This window comes from Coffea arabica, chromosome 8c, assembly GCF_036785885.1.
Source record: "Coffea arabica cultivar ET-39 chromosome 8c, Coffea Arabica ET-39 HiFi, whole genome shotgun sequence".
NCBI classification, from domain to species: Eukaryota; Viridiplantae; Streptophyta; class Magnoliopsida; order Gentianales; family Rubiaceae; genus Coffea; species Coffea arabica.
Window position 1 is genome coordinate 39,142,893 of NC_092325.1, and position 23,978 is coordinate 39,166,870.

The following is a 23,978-nucleotide window of genomic DNA, read 5'->3' on the forward strand; positions in this document are numbered from 1 at the left end:
CAATTCCTAGGTTCCATGATTCGTGGAAAACCAAACAAAAGAAAAAAAAAAAAAAAGACATTCTTCAATTCCTTATAAGTTTCCATCAATTAAACATGGTAAATCACCGGTCCGTGGTCTCATAAACCAGACCAAACGTTGGTACTCCTGTCTGCTGATAAAACCAAACGGGGCAGCTCAAAAAATTGTCAAAAAGTCAAAACTTTAACGTTGGCTCTCTCAAAAATTCAAAAATATTCCTAAAATAAACCTCCCATCAACTCCACGTGGCCAAATCTCATCCGTCAAGGCAGCCATCGTCAGCCGGTCATTTAACCCATAGGGCTTAAAACTCCTCCCGTCCCGACTCCGCCCCTTCCACATTTGAATTCTCCGGACCGTTTTTTCCCCATTTTCTCTGTCTAAAACCCTTCACTCTCTCCCCCTCACTTTCTCTCTTTAACCCCTTCGCCTCCCCTCATAGATCTCTTCTTCTCAATCCGTTTTTCTCCACACCTATACATACAGCTGTATGTACGTAGATAGCAACAATTTTGAGATCTGCGATGCGCGTTGATTTGATTGGATCATTCGGGATTCTGGGTTTCTGCAAGGTTCGATTTAATTTTCTGATTTCGGTAAGTTTTTGTTTTGGGAAATTTCTTTCCTTTTCTGTGGTTGCTCAATATTAGCGGAATTGAATTAATGGGGGTTTTTGAGAATTTGAATTTTTACCTTTTTTTTCCCTTAATGTTGCGTTTGGTTCATAGCTTTTGATTTGATGAAAATTTCTTGTTTTAGTTCATTAATTGCTTGAATTCGTAGCTGCAATCCAAAATACTGGTGATTTTAGCTAAGAATCTGAAGTAAAGCTCGAATTCTGAAAATCTGTGGTTTGAATTTCTTGTATGGTTTTTCATTTATTAAACCCTATTTTTTTTAAATAGTTGAATTCTGTTTGGAGAAGATGAACATCTTTAATCAAATTCAAATTAATGTTTGTGAAGAGTCAAAATTTCTGAATTTTGTTTAATGGAAATTTTCATTATGATGGGATATCTAGTGAATAATCAAGCATTGTGAAATTTTTAGAAAGCAACACATCTTTTTTTTTAAAAATTTATTTGTTTGCTGATTCTGATGTAGTTTGTTTAACTGTAACTCGTGTTGTTGGCTTTTTACTGCAGTTATTAGAAGGAGGAAACTTTTAGGATATCATTTCCATACCTTTTCTCTGCCTCTTTTTTGGGTTCGGTTCTGACTTATGATTCATGAACATGATTTAGCCTCTGATTTATCCTGCAAAGTCTTTGGGTGACCTATAATGCATTGGGGGAGACAGTCTGGGGACTATTGCAGACGTGTGGGAATTGGGATATGCAGATTTGCGCCTTTGTCAATCAACTATGGAAAGTGATAGGACAAGCACCACTCGTTCAGACGGAGGAAGTGATAGTCTACCTAGAGTTCGACCTGCACATGGGTAACCTCTTTAAATTTTTTGAAACATCAGATTTTTTAATTGAATTAGATTTGGCCTTTCAAGTTTGCTAGTTAGTTTGATATAACTAAGGAGTTCATTTATGTTGACCAAAAAAAAAAAGAGGAGTTCATTTATGTTTTCTTGCCAAAGTCTGTAGTCATGTCTGGAAATTAGTGGACCTTAGATAGCAATTTTTATTGGTAGTCAAGTTTCCATATTCATATACTTGGTGTTCATGTTGGTGATTAGTTATGTCTTCATCAAAGTGCATAAGAAATTCTATACTCATTCTCTGTATTTTGCTTTTGAACTTTTGGTCTTGCACAGAATTCTAATTTTATTTCACTTCTTTTTACCACTTCTATTGTTTGCTCTTACAATGTGTTACTGCATAAGTTTGTATGATAGAGAACTATAGAATGCAGTTTCATTATGGTCTGATGCTACTGAATGGTACTTGTAACAATGTGCAACATTTTATAGGAGGACCAGTGGTCCTACAAGGCGCTCCACAAGGGGACAATGGACTCCAGAAGAGGTAAACATTCATTTTCTTTCATACATTAGTTATGTAGGATCAGTCTTGGTAACTTTCTGGACCCTTGTTTCTAGAAGATTTCTTATATTAAAGATGGCGTAAGTCCCTCATTTGCAGCTTCAAGTTGCTAGTTTAATCAATGCGATCAAAACCTTAATCATTGTGGATTACTAACAAGTTTGATGAAGTTTACCTCTTCAGTGTGCTCTATTTCTGAATATCTAATAATTGCATGCCTGGAGCATATTTTTGACAGTTTTCACTTTGTCACTGTAATTCTTCCTTCTATTCTTTGCTCATTTTTTCTGTTCTGATTGATGAATGAACACCTAGGCTGCATAATTGAAGTTATTTTTCTCCTCTGATTTCTTCAATTATGTTCTCTTTTTTCCACTATCAGAAACTGCCAAGTTTTTCTAAGGACGGTTTGATTAGTAGCTTGTTATTGAAAATATCTGAGAGCCATTTTATGTCTTAAGATTGGCTTCCTGTATGCACGATATAGCACTTAGTATACTAAAATGGGCTCCCCACCGATAAGGCAAAGCTTTTGCTCTACCTCCTGGGGATTATTAAGGGCGCCTTTTCTTGTTTGAGCTTTTGCTTTTGCTTCATTTGGTCTCTTTCTGAACCTTTGTGGGCTTAAAAAGAATATCCCAGAAAGAGTGAGGGTCTCTCGGGGAGAGGCTCAAGCGTCAGCCTTCCTTGACTTGCTCGAAAGAGAGAGCCAAAAACATTTTCTTATTTATGCTTTGAAGTGTTTAGCTTTTTCAGAGCCTCGCCACTTGTGACTTTATGTGTGGCAAGCATTGAGATTGTTGTTAAAGTCACCTGCAAGAAGCATCCCTTGCAGATTTATTATTCTTATCATTCTTGCTCCTATTTATGCGCCCACCCTTCCAACCACCCACTCTAAATGCATATTGGCATGAATAGCTTTGCTTTTTGTCAACTCTCAGTGGAAACTAGCAATGCTGTAACCATTAACCAAGTCTGGGCTTTGATTGATGTATTTTCTTAACAACATTTTTACCTGCAGGACGAGATATTGAGACAAGCTGTACAACGTTTCAAAGGGAAAAACTGGAAAAAGATAGGTACATTGTTTCCTGTAAATTATATGCGCCTAGATGCCTAGTGCCTAAAAAGCAAAAGAAGTATGTATAAGGTGTTGCATCTTTTCCTATCCGCTATCCCATTAGATTTAGTGGGTATGCATTGGGAAATATTTGATAGAGCAGGATAATCTAGGATATTGTAAAGAAAAAGAGAAATGATTATTGATCTCTTATTGACAAGTTAAAATTCTAAATTAATTTTCTATTACCTATTCCTTCATCAACACTTTTTAACCTTTTACATAATAGAATATAATCTGCACAAGGAATGTAGAAAAACCTTTTAGATAGTATTTTATCAGGGAAAGTGGGAAACATGTTAAGAATGAAGCTTTGCTTTATGCAGCGGAATGTTTCAAGGATCGGACAGATGTGCAGTGTTTGCACAGGTGGCAGAAGGTTCTCAATCCTGAACTTGTTAAAGGTCCATGGTCTAAAGAAGTAAGATGCTGTTATTTTTGCTTCCTTGGAAAGTTGGGTTTGTTAACTGTCTAAAATCCATGTTATTCATCAACATTCTGTCAGTTTTAAAAGTTTATGATTGTCAAGTAACCGTTTCTCTAAATGCAGGAAGATGAAATAATTATTGAGTTAGTGAACAAGTATGGGCCAAAAAAATGGTCCACCATTGCACAACATTTACCTGGACGAATAGGAAAGCAGTGTCGGGAAAGGTTAGCTAGCTGCAAATATATATTAGGTTACTTCTTACTTTACCAGAATTTCTGCTTTGTGGAATGCTTTATGTCTTTCTAGAGTTAAACTAAGTTAAAAGCGAGGAAGCTGCTTTTGCCTTTTCATCTTGATTACCATGTCTCATCATGTTTCCTTCAATTTTGTATGTCTTCAAAATGGGAAAAATTTGATGTTGCTGGCTACGCATTTATGGAAGAAGCTGTATCCAGACAAATTTATGGCAGTCTTTTGGGTTCTTATGATAAAACTATTTCATTATCCTCTCCAGCCTGTGTCATTTTTTTCATTGAATTGTCCTTTTGGAGGCTATGCAAAATTTTCTCATTTCTGGTTCAGTATAACTTATTTTTAAAGGCAAAATATTGACACAAGGATTCAGTTTTGTGATAACCTGAATGTTGCTTTCTCATTACATTGAAGTACTTTTTATGTGATTAATGTGGATCATCTTTCTTAGAACTGTGGATTGGCTACTTTACCACCTTTCCTGTTTGAACTACTAGTTTTGCTTTTAGTAATTTGATCAGTCTATTTAAGTCTCTAAGAAGATAATTTCAAATAATGTGGTGGCTGTCAAGTCATCTTTTCAGTTTGGGGACCATATTTACTGATAGTAATTTGATTAGTCTATATGAGTCTCTAAGAAGGTGCTTCTAATTTCTTCTATTTACATAGTTTATTCTCTTCTTTTCATTTTATTTGATAATTAGATGGCACAATCATCTTAATCCTGGGATCAATAAAGAAGCTTGGACACAAGATGAGGAACTGGCTCTTATTCGTGCTCATCAAATCTATGGAAACAAGTGGGCAGAGCTGACAAAGTTCTTGCCTGGAAGGTACTTTCTTTTACTTAGAGGGAGGGGGAGAGGGAGGGGGAGGGGGAAATATGCATTTCAGTAGCCTTTCTGGATGTTATTGCGGAATTCGATGCTTTACCTTGTATCTAATCCATCTTGGGTTTTATGATCTTGAATTTGTTTTGTTTGCATGAGTTTACATTGAGTTTGACCTTACTGATTTTGGGACTATGTCTCTATGATTATCAGGACAGACAATGCAATTAAGAATCACTGGAATAGCTCAGTGAAAAAGAAGTTGGACTCCTATTTGGCATCAGGATTGCTTGCACAGTTCCAAGGCCTGCCAAATGCCATTCATCCAAATCAATCCGCAGCTGCTGCTTCTTCAAAGACACAGCAGAGCAGTGAAGATGATAGTGTTCCCCGAGATGGTGGAGAAATGGAGGATGTTTCACAGTGTAGTCAGGGTTCTACTGCTGTTGGATGTTCAAGCTCTACAAGTGAGATGGCCAACACAAATGTCTATGCTAGAGAAGACTGCTTTGAACATAATTTGCAAGACTGGGATCCTTCCATAGGGAAAGATTGGCAACTTACCCAGAATGAATTGCCGGACATGTCTTCATTGGATTTAGGGCAGGAAGCTTCTGGACAATTTATGCTATCTTCATCCGGGCAGTTTATCCATGAATTAGTTAACTTTCCGCTCCAAAGTTCTATGGGTTTAAGTAATTCCACTTCCATGGTAAACATGGTCTTGGGTTCCGATAAACCAGATCAATTCTTAACCACTGAAGTTGGATGTTCTAGGATTGTGTACCCTGAAGTCAGAAATGATGGTTCTTTTGCCCCTGAAAGTAGTCCAGTTAATGAAGCAACAGATTCTCTGCTATACCAAACATCAAGCTATCATGTAACTTTCCCTTCTCAATCCTGCAACCCTTTGCAATCTGATGTGCTGGGAACTTCATTTGGGGAACCATTTTCAGTACCTTCACAACTGCCTTCTGACGATGGATCACTTATATTCAATATTGATCCAAATCTCTTCAATGATTCTTCAGTCGGAAACTCAGAAAAGGAGTGTGTTACAGGTAGATATGATGGCTTTATCTATTGCAATGACTCTGGTGGTTCTACTAATAATCATACTGAATTTGGGATGCTAGTTCAACCAGTGGAGGGAAAGGATTCTGCAAAACTTGTTCCTGTTAATGATTTTGGCTTAACACCACCAAAGGACATTCAGACTTCTCCACCTGTGGAAGAACACCCTATCATATCTGATGAACAGAAGGATTCAGGCGCTTTGTTTTATGAACCCCCACGTTTTCCAAGCCTGGATGTCCCATTCTTTAGTTGTGATCTCATTCAGTCTGGTAATGATATGCAGCAGGAGTACAGCCCTCTTGGTATCCGCCAGCTCATGATGTCTTCTGTGAATTGTCTTACTCCATTTAGGTTGTGGGATTCACCATCAGGGGATGATAGTCCAGATGCTGTTCTCAGAAGTGCAGCGAAAACATTCACGTGCACACCATCCATATTGAAGAAGCGGCATCGTGATTTGGTGTCACCCTTGTCAGAAAAGAGGTGTGAGAAGAAGCTGGAAAGCGATGTAAATCAGGAGTCATTCTCTACCTTGACCAGAGACTTTTCTCGACTAGATGTTATGTTTGATGAAACCCAGAATGAAAACCAGTCGATGCTTTCTCCAACAAACCAAGGAAGCAATTGTGAAATGTTGTTAACTGAGGATAAAGAAAACTTAGTTCCTGCTACCACAGAGGGAGACAAAGAGGATGTAAAGGTTGATTCTCCATCTTCGGCAAATATAGTTTTGGAGAAACATACCAATGCTAATTTTCCCCTAGACAAGGTGAGGCAACAGACTGGTGCAATAGATAGTAAAAGTCTTAACAAAATCACATGCACTTATTGAAACTGTGAGAATTGAGTTCTTTCTAAGTTTTGTAACATTTCTTTCAGGTGAGTTGGTTCCATTAGTGTAGGCTGAAAATGACACCCACCTAATTTTGACCCTTATCTAATATAGCATTTAGCAGATTGTAAAAATTTGGATCTTTAGTTTGTTAGACAAATGATTACAGTCAAGGGGTGGTCAGTCACCATTTGTACTCTTAACCTTCAAATTAAACTCTTGTTAAAATTGGTTTCAGATGAACCCCTTCTTTTCAGGCTAGCTGGTTTTAGGAAATAGCGCATATATTCTAGTTGATGTGCCATATTCAGGAATTGACTTAATTATTCTTTATACATAACTTTTAATTTTTTCTTAATTTTATTTCCTTTGTCCTCTTTTTACCCCTTTTTTCTTTTCATGTTATTCAGATGAACCAGCCGTCTGGTGTCCTTGTTGAACATGACATGAACGATACTTTATTCTTCTCTCCTGACCGATGTGGAACAACAAGTGATAAAGCATTTGGTCTGAGTGCTAAAGCATGTGGTAACAAGTACTCTGGAAGACTAGATGCTGGATTGCACAAAGGAGCAGCTTCATCAGAGACTCGATGTTTGTCTATTGTTTGTTCACCTCGGATATCTGGAAAGAAGGATGGTCTTAATGTGGTCACCACTGCATCAATGCAATTAGCTTCCTCATCAACCCCGATGGGGAAGAAGGTTGAAACTTCAGGGAACATTTGTGGTGTTGAAAACATTAGCATGTACAGTGACTGCAGCTTTTTACTTCTGAATCACTTTAGTTTCTTTTATTAGCCTTCTGTACAATTAGCTGCACCTGATTAGTAATTTTGTTTTCTTTTTTTTTTTCCTTGTAGATTTGGAGAAACACCTTTTAGAAGAAGTATAGAATCTCCTTCTGCCTGGAAGTCCCCGTGGTTCTTTAATACTTTTCTGCCAGGCCCAAGAGTTGATACAGACATCACAATTGAGGTACTAAACATTCTGAGAGATAGTTGTTTTGCACCTTTGAGTGGGTGCTTTTAGCTGTTTCTTTCCCTTTTTTTTTTGAGTTTGGTCTTGATGGCTGAAGTATTACAGGATATTGAGTATCTTATGAGCCCTGGCGACAGAAGCTACGATGCTCTTGGGTTGATGAAGCAGTTGAGTGAGCATACTGCTTCAGCATTTGCAAATGCACAGGAAGTTTTGGGGGATGAAACTCCTGAAACCATACTGAAAAAAAGCAGCAAAATCCTGAATGCTGATAAACAGCAGAACGACCTTTTGAAATGTCAACAGGAGCATCATTCAACCGTGGGATCAAATGTCATGGTATGGTTAAATTCCAATATTGCTGATGAAATTATCCCTTAAAAAAAAGGTGTGGTTTAAGAAAGTTGAAAGCATCTACCAACTTTTGAGTTTTTTGTCCACTCCACCACAAAATAAAACTATCCTAAGCTGGAGCCTCTGCTCTGTATAATCCATCTTCAGATTACTGCTTCAGCTGTCTTGGTATTCTCTATTACATTTTGGTCAGATACAAGAAGCACACTTGTCTTTACTGCATGCAGCCTCTAGATTCAACAGGAGCATGGATAGTACACTGTTATTTGTCCATTTCAAAAGCTTATATTGTATACACTGGCATTTGCAGACGGAGTGCCGAACACTCGATTTTAGTGAATGTGGGACACCTGGAAAAGGAGTGGAGACTGGGAAATTGTCAACAGGCGTTAGCTTCTCAAGTCCCTCTTCGTATCTGTTGAAAGGTTGCAGGTAATGGTAGCACTTGCAGGTTCCTGCAGAAGTGTATAGTGGCATTTGCTGACAGAGTGGAGAGCTCTTGATTTTAGTGCTGTGAGACACCTGGAAAAGGAGCAGAAACTGGGAAATTGTCGATAGCCATTATATTCTCAAGTCCTCTTTGTATCTGTTGAAAGGTTGCAGGTAGCAGCAGCAGCAGCTGGCAGGTTGTTACAGCAGTGCTTGCTGGTGTATAAAGTTGAAAGATGTACACAGTCGTGATTCTACCATTCTATATAGTTCCTAGAACCATATCTTGTTAAGATTAATGTATTTTGTGAAATCAATTGTTAAAGAATGTTCTTTGGCGTCCAATAAACAATGCTTGCACTTGAGTTATATGGACAAACTTCATCTTGAATAGGGACAACAAACAGATATTGCTTTGTCTTTTCCAGTTCTATTTTGGGGCTTGTCTGCCTGTGGTAATGTCAGGTTTCAGCTACAAATTGTCTGTCCTTATATTGCCTTGTCCATTGTGTCCCTTGCCATATTTGCAGCGGTTGAAACAAATCCTAACGTGGCTGCTTGCCTCTGTCCAAGTGTTGGTTCGGTTTCTAACTCCAGTTAGAAAAGCCTAACATTGCCACGCATCAGTAAATATCACCCATTTTTTTTCCCCCTTTTTTTTGCTAGACACAATCTTTATATTCCCTCTGTCCCATTAAAAATGTCATATTTTTCATTTTGGTTTGTTCCAAAATGTTTGTCACTTGCCACAAATGATTGTGTACTTTATCAATAATTTCCAAAGCTTACCCCTGTCTCACCTGACTAAAAAGTATCCAAAAAGTCTTCTACCAAAACTTGCAACTTTGTTGTTCCGTTGATTGAGATGCACGCACTACTAACCATTTTTAAATGATTGTCTTTTTGTGTTTTCACGCTCTAATTCTAGCTAGAATAAGTCATGTGAACCAATAAATATATGGACTCCGCTGTCATGTTTTTTCCATCTATTATCCATCTTTTTGTGTTCAAATGAAGGGCAAAATAGAAAGTGCTGATGAATTCTTAAAAAATTAGACACTTGTTGATAATAAGTTGTCAATTTTCGGGACGGAGGGAGTAATTAATTATAGTAACAGTTGGAGTTTAATTAAATAGCATGCTTAAAAAACAAAAATGGAAAATGATTCTTTATAAATACGTGAAAGGCAAACACCAAGATCCACAAAGGGAAGTAAAAGGATTTGCTAGAGCTTACTCTCTTTAGCAAAAGAAGTTGTGATTAAAACTGTCAGTTATATTATATTATGTTTGTCTTTAAAAATAAAACTAATGAAAAGAAGTTTCTTAAGTTGAGATGGACTTGTGTAGAAAAACAGTCAAATAACAAGCTCAGTCATACTCTTAAGAAAACAGCAGCACAAAGATCTTCGTCAACTTCTGTGATAGGAAAAAATTGGCCTCAGATGCCATTTCATTTGATTGTAATATGTAAAGTAGATAGGATTAATTAAAATTATAAATGATGAATTCAAGTTATATACTACCCTTGTGACATATAGATGCGACATATAGATACTAGATGAATCTTGTAGAAACAAGTTTTTTAAAAGATAGAAAAATAATGTTAGTCATTGTTTGGCAAAATTTGACACGCAACTCATTTAAGAATGTTTTGTGAAAATTACACTGTATATTATGACTAGCAAGAGAGGTACAAAATATTCCTGGAGACTCGACGCATTATTTATAAATGCTTTGTAAAGGCTAATTTTATGTCGACGGAGAAAACAGGCGAGGCTTTCACACAACACAAAAGAAAAGAGAACAAAAAAGATCCCCTTTGGCCATTGCAACATGACGTCATCCTAAGCAAGGGACCAACCTGTAGAGGACTTGAAGCTGCCAACTTTGGTGGAAAGTTAATTTCTTCGAAATTGTTGGACTTTCAGTGCAATATGGTCTATGGCTATGTTGCACATTCAAGAAGGTGAAAGATCTAGGAAAGCTTAATCATAGAATTTGTTATGGGGGTTTTATTTTTGTGGGGTCTGGAGGGGGGGGGGGGGGGTTCTTGTTTTCCTAAATTCTTGAACTTGTCCGACTGTAACGTTTATAAATTACAGCTGCAATCAATCCAATGGAATTTTGCTGATCTAGTAAATGTAAAAAATACTAGCTTTGATTCATATGTAGCCATTCGAGATATCTGAAGATCTCTGCTTGAATTTGCTAAAGAATTTCTAGTAAATGTAAAACACCAATATTGATTATAAGTAACCCAAAAAGAAAATGAGAAAAAGTTTTTATCTTTCATCCAGATGATGAGAAAAAAATTTAACTTTCATCCGGAAGGAGCCATTCGAGAAATATCATCCCTGCTTCAATTTGCTAGAAAATCTAGCTGAAGTATAGGCCGCAATTTCAGTCCCCAAGAAAGGGCTTGAGACCAAATATGGAACGTGTTAAAAGACGCTACATGTCCAGTCACTTTCCAAGCATGTACTTAATTCTCTTTGCCAGATTGTTTTCCAGGGATTTTCATCTGGTTGAAACTTTCACTGAATATGGTAAGCAAACAAACACCACAGAAGCTGCACATCAAGAAAACAACTATGCCATTGCAATTTTATCGCCCAAAAATCGGTTTGAGTTATGAATACTGAAGACTTTTTTTTTTCTTAATCAAAAACTGAGTCAGACTATTACTCTTTAATTTCTGACGTTCTTGGGGTTATTATTATTACAACAAAATGGGGTTTACATGGTAACTTAAGGGGAAGGATGCTCAATATAGACGGATGGTAACCACTCTTTCAGGCAACTTTTGTAACTGCAGCATGTATTGCATCTGTAAGATGTGGAACTGTTCTTGAGCTCAGACCAGCCATGCTAATTCGCCTGCACAGTCAAGAAATGCGATGTTACGAGATGAAGATCTAGACTGCCTAACGAGACTAAGTCGATGTCTCAAAGATCGAAGAAGCACAAATGAAATGTCAATGAAAAGCAAGAAATATCATTAGAGGTTGAGCAGAATGTTGCTAAAAACTATGGTTTAACCTTCAATAACTCCTTGTTTGACAAGGAATTAGCAAAATAAGAAGGGAAGCTAAAAAGATCTACCTGTCTGAATGACCTTAAACATGTTTATAAATAATGAAATGCTTACATAGAACAAAACATGCCATGGGATGGCATTGTTCTTTTCCCATGAGAGAAGTTTTGAACTTTTACTTTCACTCTTCTACTTTTTCAGGTACTAGAAGGAATATGTTTTGAGTCCCAAAAGTGAGATTGTTACCCGTCAGATGTCATGTAAATGTGGTATTCTTTCCTCATGAAGGTGACCTGCTCGGAGTTAAGTCCAGTGAAGGTGAACATTCCAATTTGCTTGATAATGTGACTCCAGTCACCAGGGGTTCCTGCGAAGTAAGGTAATGCATAGTTATGCATCTTTTCATTGAAGAATGCAAATAATCTATATCATAACTCAAACAAGTGTAAAGACAAACAAATCTCCTGGAAAATTTTATAGAATTGGAGAAAAGCCCCCAGTCTGCTAATACAGTAGGCAGCATTGTTTTTAAAGCCATTCCAAATGCACCAGACAAAAAGCTAAAATTCTTGAAAAACCAGTTTCAAGAAAATGCATGCAATAGTTGCAAATGAAAGAATGCAGACTGTATCAGATGTTTGCATTGACGAGCTGCATTCCGTCATTGTCTTCACAAACAGATTCAAACACTGTATATGTCAGGGGCAGACAAAGAGGTTGTAGATTACGATCATCCACTAAAAACTCAGATATTATTTGTTACAATAACAACTTCCATCTATTTGTATAACATTTTTTCTCCTCTTTAGAAATCTAGATTTATTAGTGACACATTAAATAAGGTTATACGCCTAAATCTTTGAACCAGAGCAGTAAACAAATCATAGGTAGGAAGAGAAAATCTAAAGTAAGGAGAGAAATGTATAGAATGCAATTGGCAGCAAGATATAAAAGGGCAAACCAAGGCACTACCAAGCAAATATAATATATTTACCTCTAGCACGTAAAGCATCAAATAATTGCTGGCGCATGCTGATAATGCGGTCTGCCATTGCTTTCAGCTCTAGCGTCCACTCATGGAACATGTTTCTGCAATCATAAAACTGAGCCTTTGAGAAATATCTAGAGGAATTTTCATACAAAAGTAAAAACTTTCTCCAGGAAATCTTTTAAGTTGGTAAGACACGGGACTAATCAGTACCTTAATGGCCTGCATCTAACAAATGCATGCTTTCCCTAGTATAAGAGAATGCTAAATGCATATCAAACAATTACCCTACCATAATAATAATTATTTCCAAGAAATATTTCTGATTGGTGAGACATTAAATTATTAAGCACTTTTTGCTTCTAATTGATCCATATTAGCCTGTCATAGAGTAGACCAGATGCATACAAACAATATGCTACCTGTCCTTGAGTATTGTTGCCACAATAGATGCACCATGTATTGGGGGGTTTGAATACATTGGCCTAATCACCAATTTTAACTGGCTCTCAACTCTGCTTGCCACATCGGCTGCCCGGCACACCTGTAGATTTTCATATTTTAAGCAGTCACGTACAGGAATCTAACAATACAGATGGATGATGTGCTAATTTTAGAAAAAGAATGATACTTTGAACTCGCACTAGGATCTATAGCCATTATGTTCTAGCAATCAAAGGAAATACACTTCCAATGCAAAGTCAGATCAGACTTACAATGCTCAGTGCACCAACACGTTCACCATAAAGGCCCATGTTCTTTGCATAACTTTGAGCTACCAGGCATTCACCGCCATCAGCAACAAACATACGAACAGATTGTGCATCTGCATCCAGGCTTCCACTTGCGAAACCCTGAAATGTTCAACACGTATACATTTCAGACAATTACAAATGATGCCTAACAAAACACCTTTTTTGGACACCAATGTCATGAACTTGTGTGTCTAATATGATTTTACGTTTAGGCACGAGATATAGCCAACCTGATAAGCACTATCAAAGAAAGGTAAGAGTGCTTTAGATCTCATCAATTGTCTGATTTGTTCCCATTGCTGAGGAGTAGGATCCACACCAGTTGGATTATGAGCACATGCATGCAGAAGTACAATAGCCCCTGATGGAGCAGATTGAAGGTCTTCCAACAACCCTATTAGTTAACAAAAAGGATACTTTAAACTTTTGAACAAGGAGGCAGATGCAAATACAGGTATGAAAAGTGGTACATGTTTCATGGGTTTATTATCAGCAAACTCAGCACTATGATGCTGTCCTCAGAGAATTTCAACTAGTTTACATGAATCCTAACTCTCTATCTTACATGGTTATGGCTATCCCTGCATCTAATCAAAAACAGCCTTCTTGTCCACATGTTTTAAATCTATTTCATTGTTCCTCCTCCTTCAAACTTCAAATTAACAGGAACAATACATTATTAATTGGTCATAGCGTGTATCAACAAAGTTGGTGTTTTATCGACAAATTTCCTGTTCTTAATCGCTCAACAAAAGCCCAAAATGGAGAAAATAGAAGAACAGCATCCTGTAGCTCACTAGATTATAATCTTCTTAAATGAGATGCTTTTCCTCTGCAAATATGACAAGGCGAAGAAGTAACTAGAAGCATTCTCACATAAGAAATTTTCTAAGTAGAAGAAATTATTTTAAATGTTAAACAGAAAATCTGACAGAGCTGTGAAAGTTGATTCTTTCATTCAGCCACAATGATACAACACTTTAAATAGTTTACCAAAAGCAGGGCTCTTCATGAGATGGTGTAGACCATGGAATTTTGCCTTGAGGAATCAGTCGTTTAACAGAACAAAGAAAGTAAGAGGGGAATAGTTGTTTTCTATGAAAGGTGCAGCACTGTTTATCCAAATGGTACATTTTTATTCTCCATGTGAAAACATTACCAGCAGAAAATAAATCACAATTTCCCAATACTTTCACATTTTTAACTCACAAAAGACCATTTTGAGCCAGTAAGAGTTCACTTCCCCATTAGCTATTATCTTTTGTCAGCTGTTCTAAAACATATGCCAAATCAAACTAAATCATTCAGTTACATCAAACACATATCTGAACCTTGAAAGTTGAGTCCACGGGTAGTTGGATCATAATACCGGTAACTTTTCACAGCTAAACCTGCCAGAGTGAAAACTTTTGGGTGGTTTCCCCATGTTGGAACAGGAATGTATATGGTCCGCTGCAATGAAATCACAATAATGCCGGTAAAAAAGAACAGTAGAGAATAACTAGACTGTTTTTGTTATGGAAAAGTAGAAAATTTTAGCACTTTACTTCATGATAATGTCGTGCCAAAAACTCAGCTCCAACCCTCAGTGATCCTGTTCCAGACAAGCACTGGACAGTAGTAACCCTGTTATCTTGAACAGCAGGGCTGTTTTCAAGCAAGAAAAAAGTCAGAAATGATGTTCAACCACAGTATGGACTTAAATAGCAGAAATCATGCAAAATAAGATTCTATGTAGTTTGTAACATCATATACTCAACCAATTCTAAAAGGCACATTTTTTTTAAAGGTTCATCAGACACAATGCCCTTCCAACACAGGTATCAACTAAGACTAGCTCACGAGAAAAACTTAAAGTTTCTCCTCTCTAAACATCTTTTAACAGAACACGTCTGTTGGATTGATCATTTACAGATTTCTGTCTACCAGATATGCATTAGTTTTCCAAGATGCCAATGCACAAATTCAAATTACTTCCTGCTTATCTGCACGAGTTCTTGGCCAATCATTGACATTAAATTTAGGCATTAAAGTTCATATACATAGTCATTGCCACAAAGCTTCATAATGAACTATAAAAGATACTACTACATGAGTTTTCCAATAATCTATAGAATGGTACAAACTACTATACTTCCAATCATTAAGACAACCAAACAGACCAACCCACCTGTCTTCACATCCACTATAAAGGAAAAGAGTCTCGACTCTAATTCACCATTTCAGAAGAATTGGATTTTTTCGCAATTCTAACTTGAAATGGTGGTTAAAATTGAGAACAAATTCGAATTATTCATCCAGAAAGAACATTATGGGAGTTAAGTGGCCAAAATAGAAGATCAGAAACCCAAAGTTCAAGAGTTTATTTAATTTACCATTTGATGATTTACCTGTCAGCACCGAGAATGAGCTTGGCACTCAGTTTATTGAAGTCTGCCAGCCCCACAATTGGCAGATATTCCTTAACACGAGAGCTGCACATGATTTAGTTCTCAATTACCTTCTTTAAATGAATAAACCAATTGACTTCCAGAAATATCATACATCACACCTGTCATTAACTAGTAGCTGTTCTGCCTGTCTAACAACATTCAGAACGAGAGGTTTCCCTTCCTGTTGAAGACATCAAAATAAGATTAGGATCGCGGCTATGACAAGGAGATTCTACACAGCTGGCTCACAATGGCATTTTAGCAACAATAACCATTCAATTACACGCCACATCATAAAAATCTACATGGCGTCTACCCAACAAAATCTCCTAGTATGCATTTCGGGTAGTGGGTGTGTAAGTGCAAATATAATAATAATCACTATTTTTGGTAGTTAAGATGAAAAATATGATTGCTAATACAAAATGCTAAGGGAGATCAGGGTCTACACTACTTGGATCCAAAGTCTTTTCAATTCCCGGTACTACATAAGAATCAAGCAACAACAGCGTAACCAAAAGAGATCTCACCTCAGTTCGGTAAGCTCCTACACCCAAGTTCAACTTCACAGGGCTTGGATCTTTGTTGTATGCAACAGTTACCTAATTACAAAGATATGAAAACTTTCAGATAATAATACTTCCAAAATCTAAAACTTATAGCAAGAAAACACAATTGCACCAGCAAACCATGTAGCACTGCATATAAGAATTCTTCTCTTCTTCTCTTTACCCTTCTCCAGGTTTTATTGAATCTTATAAACCAAGAACTTTTAAAAAAACAGCGGAAAATACCAAATGATAAGCAGCTAGTTTGTGCTAATTTAAATAACTAGGGTGAACTAGAAAGTGTTCAACTTGCATAACCTAGAATTTATGCGCTACGAAGTTGCAAATAACCCCAAAGTTTTCTTTTTGGAGTGTTACTCCACTTTTACCAAGCATGATAATATGCTAAAAGGCTTAAACACATGTTAAACTGCAGAGACTGCAGAACTGAATAGAACAGAAAAAGAGATTGAGAAAATTTCCACATCCAAGTTAAAATTTTTTTTAAACATCTGTACTTTCTAGGTTGTAATTAAACCTCTACCAGAAGTCCAAATTCAATATCAACAACTACAGAGAAATATAACAAATTCAAACACTATAACAGTGCAATCTTTTTCTTTTCCATCATTTCCCTCACAATTTTGCTGATATAAAGATAAAGAACACCCATAAAAAAAATTCCATTTCTATAACATATCAGGTAACACAAACATAACACAATCTCTATAAAGACCCTGATACAGAATTCAAAGCCACGATCTTTTCCATGTTTTCCCAACTGGGATTTCCTCAACTACCAAGAAATTTAGTAATCCCAAATAATACTACAAGTATTTTCAGTGTTTTATCCACCTATTTATTATATCACGAAAAAAAAAAGAACGTAAAGAGAAAAAGTACCCCAAGAATGGGATCTTCAGGGGCCTGAACAATATGGGCAAAAACAGAGCTACCAGCAGCAGAAGTTGGTGAAGCAGAGACAACAGTATTGCTCTCCATGGCTGATGATGAAGTTGATTGGAGGTGCTTGGCAAGAATCCTCAGCCTCCGATCGGTAGAAGAAGAAGAAGAAGAGTTGTTCAATAACTGATCAGCATTCATATCGGTGAACGAAAACTTTTGCTGGGAATGCCTTTTTGTTTTTTTTTTTTTCCTTTTTTTCTTTCTTTTGCTTTTTTTGGGCATACTTTTGCGCCTTCTTTTTCTGGTTTAACTGTTGAGCAACGGTGACGGTGCCTTAGTTTAGTTGTTCAAGAAAGCAACGTCGTCTGAGGTGACGTGGCAAGTGACGGTCTCCAATTTTGATTTAATCTTGTGTGATGAAATGACGTGGAGTACTTGTCTTTTGGACTGGGGACCACACTCCTGGGGTTGTCAGCAGTACTCCTCCGTCTCATTTTAATGGTCCTGTTTCTTTTTCATACAATTTAAGAAAAAGTAGTTAATTTTATTGAAAAAATAAATTTAGATTGCTATTTTTCTAAAATACACTCACATTAAATATGGTATAACTTTATGAAAACTTGAATTGACCGTAAATGAGGTAGATTTATAGTAACAACTACTTATATTGAATAAGGGTATTTTAGAAAAATTAAAATATAATTATATTTTTCAATTGAAAAGTGAATTATAATTTTGGACAGATAAAAAAGAAATACAGGACTATCAAAGTGGGACGGAGGGAGTATTATTTTCTGCCGTAGGATTAAAGACATTGAAAGTCTTTTTTTTTTTTTTTTTTTAACATGATAGGCCCACTTTCATTTTATTCTATATTAAAAGGAGGAGAACTGAATCTGAAAAGTGTCAAAAAGAACTCAGAGAAAACTCAACCACCGCTTACTTGAAAGGGGGACCTACACTTATATCGGAGGCTAGAGAAGGTGATTAATTAGCTGCACAGCCAAACTTATCGTGTACATGTCCGTATGGAATCATTCTGAGAAGTAAAACCTCAAAGAGATATGTTTTTTCTTTGGTAACAATTATTTCATATTGTTAAAATAAATTTAGATATCTGTGCAATAACAGATCCATGGGGGGCGGACAGGGGCAATTAATTTGGAATTCCCTTTGTATCCCCTTAATATTAAGGGGATAATTTTAGAAACCTCCCTGAGGCTTATAACGATTATAGCTACCTTTCTTAAGATTTGAAAAATTACATAAACCTTTTCTACAAAAATATGTTTTGATAACAAATGGTGATGTAAGCACAAAAAGTTTAATGAATATCCTATATTGCCCTTATTTGATTAGGAAAAAAAAATTAAATGACAAAAGAAATCAAATGTCAGTATTACTTGCTAAGTGAAAATTTTTAAAGTAGTTCTTTGTAGCAAAATTTAGGCCTTATTTCAAGGCATCATTTTTTAATGTTTGGATTTCCTTTTTTCCTTTGCTAAGTAAGTTGTGATCAAGAAACTATTTTTACAAATGCATCCCCTATTAGTGGGTTATTTATAAAACTAAGTAAGAAATCCATTTAAATGACTTAGGAATTGAATATAACGTACTAAGTTAGATGAGTATAAAGTTATTGGTTAAAAAAATATTTGCAATATGTGGATTTATTTTTCCTTTACACCCACTTTTCATTTAGGATTTGTAGAGTTGTCAAGACTATTTTCGTCCTTTCATAACACCACAGGAGGTAAGCGCAATTTTTTAAACCTCAAAGGAGATGACTGCAATTGTTACAAACTCTAGGGGAGGTTTATGAAATTATCCCACACACGCCCATGTGTACATCTTAATTTAATGGTCTCATTCTGTGTTCCTGCAAGGGTATATGTGGACCTTTACTTTTAAGAGCTTTGTAGACGGTGACGGAAGGCTAGCTGATTGCATGGCACGCTTGCTGAGGAATTGAGGAATGGCATACTATACTATATATGTAGGTAACTTGACAAAAGGATAAGGTACATCAGACCAAGTAGAAAAATTTCTTCTTCTTTAATTGTTACTAATTTATAGAAAAATAGATAATGGGGAGGCCAGTGATTTGTAAATTTGTCCTCAGTGTTGCTGTTTTTAGGGTTTCTTGATCTGATTTTGGTTTGAGAACTATTTTAAGAGAGAGAAGAGACTTCGGGATCGAGGAGAAACGCAGGCGAACTTGTGACCTCAGGACAAAGGAAACTGAATAAGCCAATTGAGATGTAAGGTATTATAGATAAACATACCAATTGCTTGCCTTTTAACTTTTTTATACCAGAAGATACATTCAGGCTTGAATCAGCAGTCATTAAACAGCGATTCGAATAACATATTCCAATCTCATCCATCCAAGCTAGTCTTTTGTATCAGAACTCACGAGTATCAATTTTTATATCATGATAGCAACATTCATGAGGGAGCACTAGCAGCTTCCTTGAACGAGTGCTCGTGCTTTTCATTTTGTGCTCTAAGAACATTATTGATTTCATCATCCAGAACTCTGATCTTCTTTTTCACATTCGCAAGTTGGGTTTCAAGATTTCTCATCTCCTTCTCAGCTTGAGCTCTTTCATTTGTCTTTCGTTTAATCTTCTCCTGTTGTTTGCGCTGGATGGAGTCCAGTATGTTCTTTATAGCTGCACGTAGAAATGCAACATTCATGCCCATTCCTTCGAAGCCCTTGAGAGTTTGGTCCCAACGTTGGACATCATTGCACGAGGTGGTAGTAATCTCGGCAGCTCTAATGGCATCAGCAATCTTTACGGTTTCAGATATTATGCCAGCAGCCAACTTCTTATCTATGCATTTGACAAGACCATCATGAAGACCTGATTTTTGACTGCAGCACAATTGATAGTATTGGCTTCGAACATGCTCGGATATCTCTGAGTCTATGACTTCACCATTCCAAAGAATGTTGAAACTCTCAGTTTCCTTCACATCTTCAAATGATATAATTACAAATGATTAGCAGTGGTCGATTCTTTATAGGTGGAAAACATAGCATCAAGCAAAAATGTACACGAAAAACAACAAAGCTTGGGACAGCACATATACCCTTAGCAATTTCTGATGCAACTTTGCCTTCTGAGTTCAAAAGGCCATTGTCCCTTTCAAGTTTTCTTGAGCCTCCTTTAGCTTTGAAAATATGAACCTATACAAGAACATAATACCAATCAAAATGAGTAAACTGCAAATCAATCCAAAAAGAGACAATGTGATACAAGTATTGGTTTGAATATGTTACCTTAAATTTAAATTTGTTAGAGTCGACCAATTGGAAAATTAGCACATCTCCTTTAGATAATTGGTGTTTAATGGAGAAACCTCTCCATCCTCCACTCAATCCACTCTTCTGTGCAAGATATTTGATGTCATATTCTTTTTCATTCTCGTCCAACAAAACAATGTATTCATCTTTCTTGGGCATGTGTTTTTGGCAGAAATCCTTAGGCCATTGCTGAAAGCAAATACTACCATTAAGTTTGAGCCAGGATGAACTTAATTCAAAGCCCAAAGAGCACTTAAATTGGGTACATATGATTAATCTTACCAACCAAAATCCGCCACTAACTTGTGATGGAAGCATCAGCTTCACAAAGTTAGGATCATCTGATGGCAACTTTGCTACAAATTCATTTGCTCTGTCCAACAGGGCGGTGGACTTTGCTTTATCAGAACCAGCCATTGAAGAATCACTACTTGTCTCCACATTTTTGCTATAGCTAGAAAATGGTAAGGGAAGCATAATATATCATATAATAATTGAAATTTCCGTGATCACATTTATTAGCAACTAATAATATATTTTGTCAATTTACCACTAACCACATTATCTGCTTCCTGTTTTCCTGGGGAGAGGATTTGGTTTTGTCACTACCCGCATGTGAAGACTCAACATTTTTCTCCATCATTTCATCATAGCTAAAAAATTTACACAAAAAAAGAAGCATAATAAATCAGAAATAATTCAGTACCTCCATGATCACAGTTAAGAACAAGTACTAGAATAATTTTTCAAGAAATGATACAAACATTTGTGACTAATTACCATGTTATCCGCATCTCGTCAACTTCAATTTTTACCTTCATAGGAGGACAACTTTCTCTTTTGGGCTTCTTGTTGATAGTATTTTCCTTCTGCATGCAAGTAATCCTTTTTCGTGTAGGCTTCACAAACACATATTTGCCCATCGAAGGTTTAACTTTATGAGAAACAAGACAAGGAGCCTAATCAAGGCCGTGAAAGTTAAAATTTACAACGTTCACATAATTCTGGATCTCAACAAGAACAAAAAAAATAAGGGTACATTTTTGCAACAAATGAAGTTTACCAATTCCCACCGCAAATTTTTTAAAAGGGTTATCGGTATAAGGCAATAATTTTCGTATCCTTCGTCTGATCAATAACAATGTTCCCAATTATTAGTAGATGATAAAAGGGTTATGGACAATTATCAGTATAAAATCATACTTTCAAGTTTCAACATCAAACCTAATTTGCTATGACTGATCAGAAATCCGAATTAGTCACAGTTGAGAAGTGATCATCTGGGTAACCTTATGGAGGACTGTGGTGAGGACTTATATTCATTATGACTAATGGTTGGATGATAAATTACAACAAACATTTGAAGTTTAAAGTCTCTTTCTTATAGTTTTCCAATGTATAATGTTAGTGTTCTGTCGGTAATCGTGTCTAGTTTCAGCTACTAGCAATAGAAATTTACAAAGTAAACTGATCTCTCTCTCTCTTTTTCCTTATTATACTATAAGGAAATTCGATTTCTTGAATTAAAGGAAAAAAAAAAACAACCATTGGTATAAGGAAAAAAATTCGCGTACTCTTCTGACGGGGTTAAATGGATGTTGAGCAGCCACCTTCTTTTTCCGGAAAAGTTTCTTCTCCGACACAGGCAACTTCCCCTGTTTTAGATGTCAGAAAAGAAGAAAAAAGTGAGAAAAAAAAAATTCTTGCAGCCATGAGTAGACAAGCCATGATGTTTCTTTTTGTTTTTTCAAAGAGCAGAAAATTAAGCCCTTGTTCTCAAATAAGGAATAATTGCGATATTCTTGATTTTCAAATATGATAGAAAATCCCAATACTTGAAAATAACACAAGAAGACACTAACCATTCTCTTTGTGTTCAAACGTGTTCTTTGTTAGAAGAGATGATTTGAAGGCAGGTTCTTGACAGGGGGTTTGGATGGAGGGGATTAGGGAAGAAGATTTCTTACCGTTTGACTTGAAACTGTAGAAGAGCTGCATTGGTGGAGAAGGTAACGTGGAAATAGAGATGAACAGTGATAGTGTTGATATTTACTATGGAAAATTGAATGTATCTATGGAGATGTGAACATGATCCCTAAAATATGGGAATATATTCTGGGCTTTAAATATATCTACCATTTTCTGAGTTTTTCTTTTTTCTTTTGGAACAAATACCATTTCTGAGTTGATTTAGGGGCTTTTCCAATATAATTTTCTTGATTTGGTAAATATATTTATTTTGGGGGAGTTCTTATGTTTCCACTCTTACTAGATAAAAATAATTGATTTTGTCTTGCTCCAAAAAATTCCTAAGAAAAGAATGATAGAACAACCTTTAGAATTTGTAATTTTGAGGTTGTAATCCATATCTTTTTTTTTTTTTTTGCCCCTTAGAGAATTGCACATAGGTTCCCAACATTTGCACTTCGTAGTTTGTTAACCAACTGCTTTTTTAGTCCATTATGTTTAAATGATGTATCTTGGTCATGAAATTATCAAGATATCGCATCTTGGTCCTCATTTTGATTTCCTGTTTAAGCTTAGTTTGGACCTGACAAAAGGGCGAGAAATAGCTCCAACAAGAGGAGATTGGATACCATATTAGGATTAGAATCTTGTCCAGTAATTGTAATTTTAGCATGGAGACGCGATGGCTTAGAGGAATGTTCATGTTGGTCATTTTGGGGTTGTTGATTTTGATTCATAAGTTCATTGCCAATTTTGTGTTTGATTTAAATTGCATTTGCATTCCCTATGTCAAATCCATTCCCTATTTTATATCTATCAAAAGTGAAAATCATTCAAAATCACTCTTACATTTTGTTAAATGACTTTTTTCATTTCTCACTTTTAAAATATTAACTTTATGTTCCTTAGAAATTCAAATTATAAAAATATGGTCTCTACCTAATCTTTTTATCATTTTTTAGTCTAAAATCATCATGTGACCTATATACAGTTATTTTTTTTTTATATATACAAACATGTCAGAATCCCACATTTTTAGTGACAAAAATAAATATAAATTAGATCAGATCCCATTTTTTAGGAGAAAAATAAATATGGTTCATGTCAGATCTTACTTTTTTAGAGACAAAACTGAATATGGATTAGATGGCTTGTTTAACTACAAATAAGATCTAACATTTTTGTTTTTAAAAAAATGACCTTGTATGGGTTACGTGATAGATTTAAAGTAAAAAGTGATGAAAAATTTAAATTGGAATCAAATTTTATCGACTTAATTTTGTAAGGAACGTAAATTTAATGCTTTAAAAGTGAAAGACGAAAAAAATTATTTAACAAAATACAAGGAATATTTTGAACGATTTTCCCCTACCAAAATGATCGAATTCTATGTTATTTTGGTATGTGTACTAGAAATTAGAAGTTTTGTGATTAATGAGGCCTCTTTAGAGGTCCACATATTATAAGAGCAGAAAATTAAAGTGATTTAGACATAAAAGTTTCTTCATGCAACTAATCACGGAACCTCTTACCTTTATGACGTATGGAAAAATAACATTATTGATTCATTTAGTAACTATCTATCAGAGATTCAGAGGTGCATTTAACACTTTCTATCTCAACTCTCAATCAAGGTAAAAGAATTATTTGCCAACGGAAATTGAGCCATACCACTTGGAACTGCTTCTGTAAACTTGAATTAGAACTCAATA

At 35.9% G+C, this 23,978-nt stretch overlaps 3 protein-coding genes across 11 annotated transcripts; 1 reads left to right on the plus strand and 2 right to left on the minus strand.

The window, feature by feature from the left end:
- Window positions 1-333: 333 nt before the first annotated feature.
- On the plus strand, window positions 334-8,691 carry LOC113707303 (transcription factor MYB3R-1-like). 4 transcript variants are annotated; one of them, XM_027229572.2, is made up of 13 exons: window positions 334-617; window positions 1,266-1,462; window positions 1,946-2,000; window positions 3,040-3,097; window positions 3,465-3,559; window positions 3,689-3,792; window positions 4,525-4,653; window positions 4,864-5,711; window positions 5,787-6,496; window positions 6,970-7,307; window positions 7,422-7,536; window positions 7,645-7,878; window positions 8,204-8,691. In XM_027229572.2, exons 2-13 carry the CDS (start codon window positions 1,386-1,388, stop codon window positions 8,327-8,329), a joined length of 2,889 nt encoding a protein of 962 aa, XP_027085373.2. In that variant the 5' UTR covers window positions 334-617; window positions 1,266-1,385; the 3' UTR covers window positions 8,330-8,691. The 4 variants fall into 4 exon arrangements, with proteins under 4 accessions (XP_027085373.2, XP_071919718.1, XP_027085372.2 ...); XM_072063617.1 differs by having other exon boundaries at window positions 1,167-1,462; window positions 4,864-6,496; XM_027229571.2 differs by having other exon boundaries at window positions 4,864-6,496.
- Window positions 8,692-10,902: 2,211 nt separating this feature from the next.
- On the minus strand, window positions 10,903-17,314 carry LOC113707198 (aspartate aminotransferase, cytoplasmic). Its single transcript, XM_027229400.2, has 12 exons — window positions 16,986-17,314; window positions 16,065-16,136; window positions 15,654-15,715; window positions 15,493-15,576; window positions 14,650-14,749; window positions 14,434-14,554; window positions 13,333-13,496; window positions 13,064-13,201; window positions 12,770-12,891; window positions 12,354-12,448; window positions 11,606-11,726; window positions 10,903-11,202 (listed from the first exon to the last, which is right to left on the minus strand). The coding sequence occupies exons 1-12, from the start codon at window positions 17,268-17,270 to the stop codon at window positions 11,118-11,120; spliced, it is 1,449 nt and encodes a 482-aa protein (XP_027085201.1). The 5' UTR covers window positions 17,271-17,314; the 3' UTR covers window positions 10,903-11,117.
- A 1,920-nt stretch (window positions 17,315-19,234) lies between these two features.
- LOC113706659 (B3 domain-containing protein Os01g0234100) lies at window positions 19,235-23,176 on the minus strand. 6 transcript variants are annotated; one of them, XM_072062451.1, is made up of 8 exons: window positions 22,161-23,176; window positions 21,873-21,953; window positions 21,079-21,257; window positions 20,856-20,951; window positions 20,581-20,752; window positions 20,275-20,487; window positions 20,085-20,181; window positions 19,235-19,969 (listed from the first exon to the last, which is right to left on the minus strand). In XM_072062451.1, the coding sequence occupies exons 1-8, from the start codon at window positions 22,161-22,163 to the stop codon at window positions 19,437-19,439; spliced, it is 1,374 nt and encodes a 457-aa protein (XP_071918552.1). In that variant the 5' UTR covers window positions 22,164-23,176; the 3' UTR covers window positions 19,235-19,436. The 6 variants fall into 6 exon arrangements, with proteins under 6 accessions (XP_071918552.1, XP_071918553.1, XP_071918556.1 ...); XM_072062452.1 differs by having other exon boundaries at window positions 21,079-21,197; window positions 22,161-23,175; XM_072062455.1 differs by having other exon boundaries at window positions 21,079-21,232; window positions 22,266-23,174.
- Window positions 23,177-23,978: the final 802 nt, after the last annotated feature.

Coding starts and splice junctions, on each gene's coding strand:
- LOC113707303 (XM_072063617.1), top strand. CDS start 1,386: ATGGAAAGTGATAGGACAAGCACCACTCGTTCAGACGGAGGAAGTGAT. Junction 3,098..3,464: donor GAAAAACTGGAAAAAGATAG/GTACATTGTTTC, acceptor TGCTTTATGCAG/CGGAATGTTTCAAGGATCGG. Junction 6,497..6,969: donor CTAATTTTCCCCTAGACAAG/GTGAGGCAACAG, acceptor CATGTTATTCAG/ATGAACCAGCCGTCTGGTGT.
- LOC113707198 (XM_027229400.2), bottom strand. CDS start 17,270: ATGCCCAAAAAAAGCAAAAGAAAGAAAAAAAGGAAAAAAAAAAAAACA. Junction 14,750..15,492: donor CTCATTCTCGGTGCTGACAG/GTAAATCATCAA, acceptor GCTTGAAAACAG/CCCTGCTGTTCAAGATAACA. Junction 11,727..12,353: donor TGATGCTTTACGTGCTAGAG/GTAAATATATTA, acceptor CTTACTTCGCAG/GAACCCCTGGTGACTGGAGT.
- LOC113706659 (XM_072062451.1), bottom strand. Junction 20,952..21,078: donor GACGAGATGCGGATAACATG/GTAATTAGTCAC, acceptor TAAATTTTTTAG/CTATGATGAAATGATGGAGA. Junction 19,970..20,084: donor TGCATCAGAAATTGCTAAGG/GTATATGTGCTG, acceptor TATCATTTGAAG/ATGTGAAGGAAACTGAGAGT.